A 12743-nucleotide genomic window follows, 5' to 3' on the forward strand; every position below is an offset into this window, starting at 1 on the left:
GGTGAATGGTTGAACAAACTATGGTAAACCCATACCATGGAATACTTACTAGTTAGCAATAAAAAGGAATGAGCAACTGATAAATTCAACCCTGATGAGTCTTCACAGAATTATTCTGAATGAAAAAGCCAACTCCAAAATGTTAAATACTGTATAATTCCCAAAATATAGTAAAATCTTGAAACAGAAAAATGTTATCATGAGATGACTTATAATGGAAAACTTTTAAAATGTAAATATTTATGAGAATCATTAAAATATAAAATGGAATGCTATGCAAGAATAAGAATGCTCACATGCTGCAAACTATGAAAAATATTATACTAACTCTACAAGAAATAGGCACAATAAAAATATTAAGACCTCAAAGTTGTTCTCCTTGAGAAAAGAATAATAATGAATTGGGTTTTTTTCTCTTTGTACTTCTTAGTATTACCCAAATTGTCTGCAATGACCAGTAGAACTTTTCTAATCAGAAAAATAAAATGTATTAATAAAAATCACAACAAAGGAGGGTTGATTAAACATATTATCTATAAAATGAAATAAAATAAAAACAAATATTCTGCAGTTTTGTCTTTTTTAATATTTACAATATCCAATATATACTCTAAGTTAAAAAAAAGTAGATATCCATAAGTTCAAAATCTTGTTTCTTTAAAAATGTGCATTTGAACGTATATGTGAAAATGTGATGTAAAGATGTATGAATATGTATAAAGGTTAGTAAGAGGGTGTGAGAATGTGTGTGCATGAGTGTGTGTTAATGACTGTAATGTAAAAGTGTAATTATGCATAACTATTTGTGAATACATGTGTGAATGTGTGTATATATTAAAAAGGCTGAACAATACTGACAGTGTTATCTAGGCTCTGTTATAAACAAATTTTATTTCCTTACTTTTTTATTCCATATATTCCATTTTTTTCCCTTCTATTCCATTTTTGTTTGTATTTTTCTATCTTCTGATTGGCTTGCAAAGGGACATATCATGTTTAAAATTAGGAAAAAAAATTAAAAATATTTAGAAAGAGTCAACTTGGCTATCTAAAAGGCAATATTTAATATGTCATATTAAATGACATATTAGCTCCATATTAATCTGAGCTACAGCAAATAAATTTATTTTCTTATCTCATAAAAAGAATACAATCTTGGAAACATAGCTAATTAAAACCTTTTCTAATATATTACTTTGAAAGTGTTTAGCCAGACTTTTGGGATATGTCAATATCAAGTGGCACCTAAAAAAAAGTATGTATCATATTGAAAGATTTTTAGTTGTTCATATTATCTTGTAACTATCATTGACAATAAGTAAACAAACCAAGAAAGGCAGTTTTTTTACATTAATATAGCTGTTACTTAATTATCATGAACATCATTTTTATTCATTGCTACTATTTAATGAGCACTTACTCACACCAGGCACCGCCTTATCACTATTTGTGTATAATTTCCTATGAAGTAGCAGTTACTATCCCCATCATGATTTACAGTTGAAGAAACTTGTCCAGGGTCACAAAGCTCTATCATACAGTGCTTGAGCAAAAATTTTAACTGTTTTATCTGATCTTAATATCCCTGCTATATTGCTGCATACTTTCACTCAATGTGATGTGCTAACAGCATTAAAATAAAAGAGAAAAAATACATTAAAACACACGTTGGTTATTTGTGCATTTTTAAGAACAGTGACTAAGAAAAAAGAATTTCCTCATTTCTTTCTTACCACAAACCACATTTTTACCAACCTTTCTGATGTAAGCAAAAAGCATTACTTAATCATTACCTCCCATACATTATACCTGGTTAGACACAACTTTGCCTATGGTCCGCTTGAATGTCCTACCAGAGCATTTCTTTTTATTTCATACATGAAGACAAATAAGGGTAATCACTACTAACAGTCTATGAAAAAATAACTCTGACATTTTATCACCACTTTAGAAGTACAGTAGATACATAGTGAAATCAATATTTTATCAAGTAATTAAGATGAAAACCAAAAATAGAATATCACTGCATTTTGCTTCTATTTCTGAATATGCTTCTCATTTTAGCTTCCTTTTTCATACTGCAAATTTTTCAGATCCAAAATCTTACCCGTAAAGATCATCTATGGCAAATAATTTTTGCCTCTGATAACTTACAATTCTTCCCAAGTCAGTGGCCAAAAGAAAATTCTTTATGGAATATGTTTATTCCATAAAGCCAAGTTTATGGAAAATGTGAACAGAGAATCCCAGATCGCCTTTATCTGCCATTACCTACTCTTACTGCCTTCTACAGAAGGACAATTCATCAGACTCCTAATATGCCTCCGTTGAAGGGATCCAATCGTTCATTTATATATTTGACAACTCAACAAACATTTCGCAGGTACCTACTATCTATCACACGCTGTTCTAGGTGCTGGCCATAAGGAAGTTTCTAAATTCAACAAGGGCTTCCAAATCACATACTTAGACATAAGACAGCATAGAGCAGATTTTTCCAAAGCCTGTTCACTGAAACACTAATCTGGAGGAGAAAATGTAAAGTGAGTAGCTGAAGCAGGGTAAAAGGGACAAGCATATCAATGGAGTTCCTGGTCAATAAGTTCAGAACGATACATTTCATATTCCCTAACTAAAGAGGCACACAATGCATTCACTTTTACAGTGATGCAATGGAGACGCCTCTTTAACTTTCACCTTTTCCCAAACTCATTGAACTACGGAACCCGTGTTTAACATACTCTTTTTTTTTTATTAGTAATTTATATTGGAGTATAGTTGCTTTACAATGTTGTGTTAGCCTCCACTGCACAACAAAATGAATCAGCCGTACACATACAGATATCCCCTCCCTTTTGTACTTCCCTTCCATTTAGGTCACCACAGTGCATTAGGTAGAGTTTCCTGTACTATACAGTATGCTCCCATCATTTGTCTACTTTATACATAGCATCAATAATGTATATGTGTCAATCCCAGTCTCCCAATTCCTCCCTCCCCACTCCTTTCCCCCTTGGTATCCATACATTTGTTCTGTATGTCTATGTCTCTATTTCTGCTTTGCAAATAAGATGATCTATACCATTTTTTCTAGATTCCACACATATGCATTATCATACGATATTTGCTTTTCTCTTTCTGACTTACTTCACTCTGTATGACACTCTCTAGGTCCACCCATGTCTCTACAAATGACCCAAGTTCATTCCTTTCTATGGCTGAGTAATATTCCATTGTATATCTTAATACCTTCAGAAACTCTGCTCGGCAAATCATATTTTGAGAAATGTTGGGATGTTACTTTCTCTTGTTCAAGGCCACTCATTTTAAAATTTATACCTATCTGCAAATTATAACTGCGGGCAGAACAGAGTTTGTGCTAACATCTCATTGACACATGCTTTCGTACTTATTTTTCTCAGTGAGTTTCCTCTGTTTCAAAAGTTAGGTCATTTGAATTTCAACAAAACTGGCTACATTAAGGTATGTAGTATTTCATGATGGTTGTGAAACTCCTATTTTAAAGGAAAATATAAAGCAATAATCCTGAAATGTAAAGAAACCTTTTTCTCTATGCCCACAATTGACTTTACAAAATAAGTAAACACTAAACTGGACACATATTTCCCAGATGCCAAGCAAAATTAAAGCATCCTGTGTTGAACTGGTGGTTGAAAAACTCTAAGATTCTTGGCCCTATGTATTCTCCAATCTAGGCAAGCATTCCATATTAAAAAAAAAAACAAACAAAAAAACCTTAAGAATACAAGACAAAGACAAAACAGTAACTAAAAATTAAGTCTGACTTTGAGTCCCACTCTAATCATTTTCCTAGTTCAACATTTTTAGGTAGTCAGCCTGTGTAACCATAGTCTTTTAATGCAGAATTCTCCTTGAAATACCATTTCTAAAATATTAGAAATTTAGTGATGAAGCAAAAGGGAAGTGTTGAGAGTTACATTCTTTTGAGAGAAAGGGATGGAAAAGAGAAACAAGAAAATAATATAACTTAGGAAAATTTATCCAATATTGGTCAATAAAAAAAAAGAGCTTTACTGGATTTAGTAATTACTTCTCTACAATTCCTAAGTATTGCTATTTACTAATGGCCCCTGTCACAAAGTTTCAAAGAGAAAAAAATAGTATTTTGTTTACCAACATTAAATTAACTCATCCAAAGGAAATTAAAAAGTGCTTGAATGAAAACAAAATGTTATGTGGTAAAGATTTATTTATTTATTACATTTTTAAAAATATTTAAAAGTTATATTAAAATATGATGTGTTATGTTAATGGTCTATTAAAATATATCAAAAGTGAGTGGCAAATATGATTTACTTGAAAATGTTTTATGACATTATTCTATCTTCAGGTTAACACATACCAAAATTAGCCCTTAGAAGCATTTTTCTCCGTTAAGTTTAATTCTTCCTTTTTCGTGTTTGTCCGATAACAAGCAAAACTTCTCTTTGATAGATGTTATCTCCATTCAAAGATAGATAATCACCTCTAAACCTTATGTGTCCATTAAAACTTCCCTTAAGAAAATACTTTCCCAAACCTACTTAAATTTATTTTTTATAGAACAATAGAAAATTCAAGCTGATTCCAAACACATTTTTCTACCTTTTTGCTAACTCTTAACCTCCTTCTGTGTAATTCTCACACCTGTGGAAATTATACAAGCTTATCATATTTCATATTTTGTTTTCTTCTACTTACAAACTATATTACATTACTTTAATATCCTCTTACAGAGATTATTTCATCCAAACTGAGCCTGAGTTCGGTTTACCTCAAGTTCAAAAAAACAACAGCAACAAAAAAAGCACACAAGGGAATATGTTAATTCTCTCAATGTCAGTTTCAAATTAAATTACATGTATGATTTCAATTAATAGTATTATTTCTTAATGTTATACTCTTTAGGTTATTTATGTAATGTTACCTAAGAAGATTATACATTTCCTTGCTTCTAATTTATTTACACAAAGCTTTCAACTAATTTGTTTTCCTTTTCTCACTTAAATCTCCAGTTTTCCTCTATATTCTCCTTAGAGTTGGATAAATAACTCAGATTTTTGGTTACAGAATCCCATATTTGCAAAAGTGGGTTAATTCACGTGAGCAGACAAGTATATAAAATAATGTAAAAATTTCAAAATAGCAACCAGGCATTTTCATATATTAACTGTGGGAGAGTAACTGGTATATCCCTTCCTAAAAGTCAGTGTGACATTATCTATCAAAAATTAGAATGAGGAAGCCCTTCAAACCAGTATTTTCATTTCAAGGAATGAAGACTAAAGAAAAACTTGCACATTTACATAAACATACATGTCCAAAAATACACATCGCAACATTGGATATATAGTATGCAGTTCATACTTAAGTCCAAACCTGAATTCTTGATTTCCACTCCCAATTCTGTTCTAACCCAGTCTTCCACATTAGAGTAAATGGCTCCAGTTGGTCAAACCAAATATGAAGGAGTCACCCCTTCTTCACAATCAATCCACTAGAAAGACCCATCTCTTTTTCCTTTAAAATACATTGAAACCCAAAGTGGACAGAAGGAAAGAAATCATAAAGATCAGAGCAGAAATAAATGAAATAGAAACAAAGAAAACAATAGCAAAGATCAGTAAAACGAAAAGCTGGTTCTTTGAGAAGATAAACAAAATTGATAAACCATTAGCCAGACTCATGAAGAAAAAGAGGGCGAGAACTCAAATCAATAAAATTAGAAATGAAAAAGGAGGAGTTACAACAGACACCGCAGAAATACAAAGCATCCTAAGAGACTACTACAAGCAACTCTATGCCAAGAAAATGGACAACCTGGAAGAAATGGACAAATTCTTAGAAAGGTATAACCTTCCAAGACTGAACCAGGAAGAAATAGAAAATATGAACACACCCATCAAAAGTAATGAAATTGAAACTGTGATTAAAAATCTTCCAACAAACAAAAGTCCAGGACCAGATGGTTTCACAGGCGAATTCTATCGAACATTTAGAGAAGAGCTAACACCCATCTTTCTCAAACTCTTCCAAAAACTTGCAGAGGAAGGAAAACTCACAAACTCATGCTATGAGGCCACCATCACCCTGATACCAAAACCAGAAAAAGATACTACAAAAAAAGAAAATTACAGACCAATATCACTGATGAATATAGACGCAAAAATCCTCAACAAAATACTAGCAAACAGAATACAACAACACATTAAAAGGATTATACACCATGATCAAGTGGGATTTATCCCAGGGACGAAAGGATTCTTCAATATACGCAAATCAATCAATGTGATACACCATATTAACAAATTGAAGAATAAAAACCATATGATCATCTCAATAGATGCAGAAAAAGCTTCTGAAAAAATTCAACACCCATTTATGATAAAAACTCTCCAGAAAGTGGGAATAGAGGGAACCCACTTCAACATAATAATGGCCATATACGACAAACCCACAGCCAACATCATTCTCAATGGTGAAAAAGAGAAAGCATTCCCTCTAAGATCAGGAACAAGACAAGGATGTCCACTCTCACCCCTATTATTCAACATAGATTAAGAAAACACTCCCATTTACCACTGCAACAAAAAGAATAAATACCTAGGAATAAACCTACCTTGGGAGACAAAAGACCTGTATGCAGAAAACTATAAGACACTGATGAAAGAAATTAAAGATGATACCAACAGATGGAGAGATATACCATGTTCTTGGATTGGAAGAATCAATATTGTGAAAAAGACTATAATACCCAAAGCAATCTACAGATTCAGTGCAATCCCTATCAAATTACCAATGACATTTTTTACAGAACTAGAACAAACAATCTTAAAATTTGTATGGAGACACAAAAGATGCCAAATAGCCAAAGCAGTCTTGAGGGAAAAAAATGGAGCTGGAGGCATCAGGCTCCCTGACTTCAGACTATACTACAAAGCTATAGTAATCAAGAGAGTATGGTACTGGCACAAAAACAGACATAGAGATCAATGGAACAGGATAGAAAGTCCAGAGATAAAGCCACGCACCTATGGTCAACTAATCTATGACAAAGGAGGCAAGGATATATAATGGAGAAAAGACAGCCTCTTCAATAAGTGGTGCTGGGAAAACTGGACAGCTACATGTAAAAGTATGAGATTAGAACACTCCCTAACACCATACACAAAAATAAGCTTAAAATGGATTAGAGACCTAAATGTAAGACCAGACACTATAAAACTCTTACAGGAAAACATAGGAAGAACACTCTTTGACATAAATCACAGCAAGGTATTTTTTGATCCACCTCCTAGAGTAATGGAAATAAAAACAAAAATAAACAAATGGGACCTAATGAAACTTCAAAGCTTTTGCACAGTAAAGGAAATCATTAACAAGACGAAAAGACAACCCTCAGAATGGGAGAAAATATTTGCAAACGAATCATCGGACAAAGGATTAATCTCCAAAATATATAAACAGCTCATGCAGTTCAATATTAAAAAAGCAAACAACCCAATCGAAGAATGGACAGAAGACCTAAATAGACATTTCTCCAAAGAAGACATACAGATGACCAAGAAGCACATGAAAAGCTGCTCAACAACACTAATTATTAGCAAAATGAAAATCAAAACTACAATGAGGTGTCACCTCACACCAGTTAGAATGGGCATGATCAGAAAATCTACAAACAACAAATGCTGGAGAGGGTGTGGAGAAAAGGGAACCCTCTTGCACTGTTGGTGGGAATGTAAACTGAGACAGCCCCTATGGAGAACAGTATGGAGGTTCCTTAAAGAACTACAGATAGAACTACCATACAACCCAGCAATCCCACTACTGGGCATATACCTAGAGAAAACCATAATTCAAGAAGACACAGGCACTCCAATGTTCATTGCAGTACTATTTACAATAGCCAGGTCATGGAAGCAACCTAAATGCCCATCGATAGATGAATGGATAAAGAAGATGTGGTACATATATACAATGGAATATTACTCAGCCATAAAAAGGAACGAAATTGGGTCATTTGTAGAGACGTAGATGGATCTAGAGACTGTTGTACAGAGTGAAGTAGTCAGAAGGAGAAAATCAAATATCGTATATTAACGCATATATGTGGAAGCTAGAAAATGGTACAGATGAACCAGTTTGCAGGGCAGAAATTGAGACACAGATATAGAGAACAAACGTATGGCCACCGAGGGGGGTGGTGGTGTGGTGGTGTGCTGAATTGGGAGATTGGGATTGATATGTATACACTGATGTGTATTGTATAAAATGGATGACTAATAAGAAAAACAATAAATAAATAAACATTAAAAAATAAAAAATAAAATACACTGAAAATCAATCACTCCTCTAGATCTCTACTGCTACCAACCCCATCCCAACCACCCTTATTGCTCACCTGAACTAAAATAAAAACCTCCTGGGTGATTTCCTCCCATCTACTCTTGTCCCTCAGAACAATAGAAGCCAAATGATCAATTAAAAACATAAATAAGATCATGTACCTCCCTGTGTAAAACTCTCTCATGAATTCCCATTGCACTTGAAGGAAAATCCAAATGCCTCACACTGGGGTCTACCTGACTCTCAAATTCATCTCATGCCACATTCTCCCTCGCTTTGATCATGCTGGCCAAAACTGACAATTCCTAAAACCAGCCAAGCTGTTTCCTGCTCCAAAGTCCGTGATCATTTTTTCTCCTGCCTGGATATCATCTTCCTTGGCTGGGTCCTCATTAACCAGTTTCAATCACAATAGACTTTCCTTGCCCACAAATTTTCCCTTTTGTACACTATTACTTCACACTATTTGTTCTGTTATACACTCACCTCAATCTTCAGTTATCTTGTTTGTTTATTTTGTATTTCCTCCCACTAGTATATAAAATCCTGAGGGCATGAAACAGTTTCACTGCTATTATTTCAGCATCATGTATAGTCCATATCAATAAATATTCCTCATAGGAATGGCAGAATAATGTAAGGGCAACCTGAGTTTTTGCTTTTATTTGCCACAGATAAACTATTATTTAAATTATGAGTCTTAGAGTAAAACTTTTACAGATCAGCCAATTCCTCTACCTAATCTACCTCAACTAAAATAATGAAAAATATCAATATGAATTTGGTGAAAACTTGCACAATATACAATAATGTACTAAAAGTTTATAACCTGGCTTCAGCAACCTTCTTGGCTTCATCTCTGGCCACAAACACACCTTAATTTGTGGCCATTTCTCTTTAGTAAATATAAATTATTCAGACTGGCTGCAACTCAACACATGTATGGCAAGAGAAGAAGCTAAGAAGACGGCTGAGGACAGATCAGGCTTTTGTACTGGACTAGGTGTTTATGTTTTAGTTTAGAGAGTCAAAGAGTTTTTTAACAAAGTCTGTATACTTTAAGAACAAACAGGGCATCTGATCAACTGGAAAAATGAGGGATTAGGGCTTCCCTGGTGGCGCAGTGGTTGAGAGTCCACCTGCCGATGCAGGGGACACGGGTTCGTGCCCCGGTCCGGGAAGATCCCACATGCCGCGGAGCGGCTGCGCCCATGAGCCATGGCCACAGAGCCTGCAGGCTCCGCAACGGGAGAGGCCACAACAGTGAGAGGCCCGCGTACCGCAAAAAAAAAAAAAAAAAAATGAGGGATTAGATTCAGTACAAAGAAAGATCAACACCTAAATACTATAGACACAATAATATTTTTGCTATCATAGAATCAGTTTCATATTTCTTATGTGACAGACTAAAATTAGCTTTTTCCTTTCCTCTTTGAAATTAGGATTTCAAAGGTATTATACTAAAGTCTACATGTGTTTTTCCCAAATCTACCCCCAGAGAAAGTATGTGAAGTTGGCCTGATAAAATCCTGTGGAATCTTAGTTAGTATACTAGAATCTAGTAACTGTTCTTTCTACTGATAACACATTCACCTTATCCAATTCATTCCAAACTCTATCACATTTTAAAAACATCCTCTCTTGGTCCATATGCTTGCATATTCTATTTTTATTTCCAAAATGAAGTCTGCTTTCTAAATAAGTGCACCCCTAAAACGCTGCAAGATATATACTTTGTTATTGAAAATATTTTCCCATTTGTTGTCATTCTATAATTGGGAAATAGATTTTGGGAAATGTTAACACTTAATATGAATTTTCAAAATTAATACAAATATAACAATCTTAACTTTTTAAAAATAATGCCTATTGTGCAGGAGGCCCCAGTTCTCCCTTCTTCTTACTATAAGCCTTTTCTTCACTTACCTAACCTATCAAAACTTCAGATTTTGTAGCCCTCTGATTTTATTTCAATACTTGCTATTAAAAGTCTCAGGAAGGACAAAAAACGTTAAGGTCTACTTTCATTAGCACATTTCTTGGGCTCTACCATAATTGTTTTTCCATTAAAAAGGATTATTTGGAGAAAAAAAAGGGAAGAAATATAAATAATCAAACTTCCTTTCTGAGCCTTTAAATAATGTACTGACCAGAGCAACACTTTAGGTAACTCATGAAGTTCTGTGTCTCTAAACTAGAGTCAAAAGTAAAGCTAGTTTCAGTTCTCAGGAAAAGCCCCACTCCTACAAGTTTTACCTCTCTTTCTCAAATCAGGAGTCAACATGTCCAGGGTGCAGAGCTATAGGCACAGCAAATAAAACCATAAAGGGAAAAACTAGATCTTAGAACCCCAGTGAAGTCACACCACCTGCAAACCAAAACAAGTCATGTCTTTTCTGAGGAAGATTGTGTATAATATGGGGAATGAGTATTAGAGGATTAAAAACTTGGAGAACCACTGAAGGGATGAATAATGCGCAATCTGTCTCAAGAATCTCCTAACACAATTCACATCATAACAAAGCAGTAAGCAGTGGAAGAGACTAGCCCTTACCCTATTTACCCATACAAGTGAGCTGCAATATAGAGTTGCAGTATAACATAGTTTCATACTACTTCTTAAAATAAGCAAAACACAACAGAAACTTACCTTCAAAAAGGGACCCAAATTGGTATTTTCCACTAAAAAATTTTGGCAATGAATATACAAGTGCTCCCAATCCTATCATAAAGGATGCAAATGCAAGCCATCTTGGTTTGTGTCCTCTTTCACCAATGAATGATACAAATAAAGACAACAAACAGAATGCGATATCATAGCTTGATGATATCAAGCCTGTCAGGGAACTCTTCAATTCATAGCGCTTCTCAATAGTGGAAATGCTAATATTTACTAGGCCATTTACCACCATACCTAAAAGAGAGAAGAGGAAATTTAAGTGCATTATTACAACTTTACCATATAGATTATGATTATTAATGACATACTAAAATTTGATTGTTTGTTTCTTTTGGTATTTTTAAATGTACCAATTTTAAAAATCTCAAAGTTTCAAAGCTAAGCAAGCCAAACATATTTCCTTTACAAATCAGCTCGCTTTTAAATTATACACTTGTGAATTTTCAGATGTTAAATAAAATTGATGCTTATCACATACTGAATTATAACTAACTTCATTTTTCTTTAAATGACATAAAGACCGGTAAAGTCTCATGAGGCTGGTTTGCTAGAGAGTTCCAGGTGTAGCATAGTCCCATGGACCTCGCTTGGAAGAGTACAAAATGTAGAGGTGATTGAGAGTTCAAATACTAAAACTGCTCAAATTACTCAATCTTTAAACATATTTATAACATGAGATCCTTGACTTAGTCTTAAGAAAGGTAAAATTGAGTTCTCAAACCTCTATTTTCTTCTAGCACTCTTTAAAGTTATCATTTAAAAGTTCCTGGAGCAAAAATAACAAACTGAAAGTCTTATTTTCACCACTGGCATTCTAAATAAAAGGCAAAGTAACAGAAAAAAGCAAAATAAAAAAACATTATACTTCATCTGCTCATTATAACCATGATGAAGGAGTACAAGATAAACAAGGAAAAGCTGAAAATCCAATTTGACTGACAACGAAAATGTCCTGTTTGTATATAGATTAAATATACAGAAGTTTAAATATTACTATAAAGTGAAAATAAAAAGCATCTGATCAAATTACAAAGTTTTTAACTGATTATTCCTTTTACTTAAGAGGCTGCCATGAATTGTTTTCATTAATTAATTAACAGAAAGAGTATATCCAAGTCATGACCTCTATAATCTCTTCAAATTTTGCTTTATCAAGACTGTAACTAGGAATGTATTTCAAGAAAATTTATATAACCTTTAAAAGTCCTAACATGATTTTTACTTTTATGCCAGTTTAATAAATCTATAAGCCAATTTATAATTCTTAATGTTTTAAGAAAAAATTTCTAAGGTACCTAGGAATGACACATTTCTAAGGAGATAAGGTTGTCTGAGAATTTGAAAATTTCCCATCTAAAATCAACTTTCCGACACCCTTGCCATACTGATTAAAAGTCAGTCATTAGAACTCACTGTTTTTATGGTAAAAAATTTTCTAAGAAAGCAAATTTGCAAACTCTTGTGGAAATATAGCACTTTAAGCCTATGATCCCAATGTGAATTCTATGCTACACAAGTTCCAAGAATTTTGCTTTTAAAAAAAAGAAATTTCATGAAACATTGCATACTATGTCTATTGTAAATGCATGAAGCAATGAGGTACATTAGGAAATTAAGTGCTAAGAGAAATCCTGTTTATCTTTGAGAAGTGCTGGGTTAAGTAAACTCACTTGACAAGTTTTGGGTCTTTTTACCA

General features: G+C 33.6%; 1 protein-coding gene across 1 annotated transcript in view; it reads right to left on the reverse strand.

Annotated features, from left to right (window-relative positions):
- Positions 1–12743, reverse strand: part of SLCO4C1 (solute carrier organic anion transporter family member 4C1) — a gene marked incomplete at its 5' end in the record, with an annotated part of 60653 nt that overhangs the window by 45950 nt on the left and 1960 nt on the right. Inside the window, one exon of the mRNA XM_082652346.1 lies at positions 11018–11281. Coding sequence (XP_082508472.1) covers positions 11018–11281 — 264 coding nt within the window. The remainder of the gene's footprint in view (positions 1–11017; positions 11282–12743) is intronic.

Source organism: Grampus griseus (assembly GCF_964374135.1).
Source record: "Grampus griseus genome assembly, chromosome: 3".
In the NCBI taxonomy this organism is placed as follows: domain Eukaryota; kingdom Metazoa; phylum Chordata; class Mammalia; order Artiodactyla; family Delphinidae; genus Grampus; species Grampus griseus.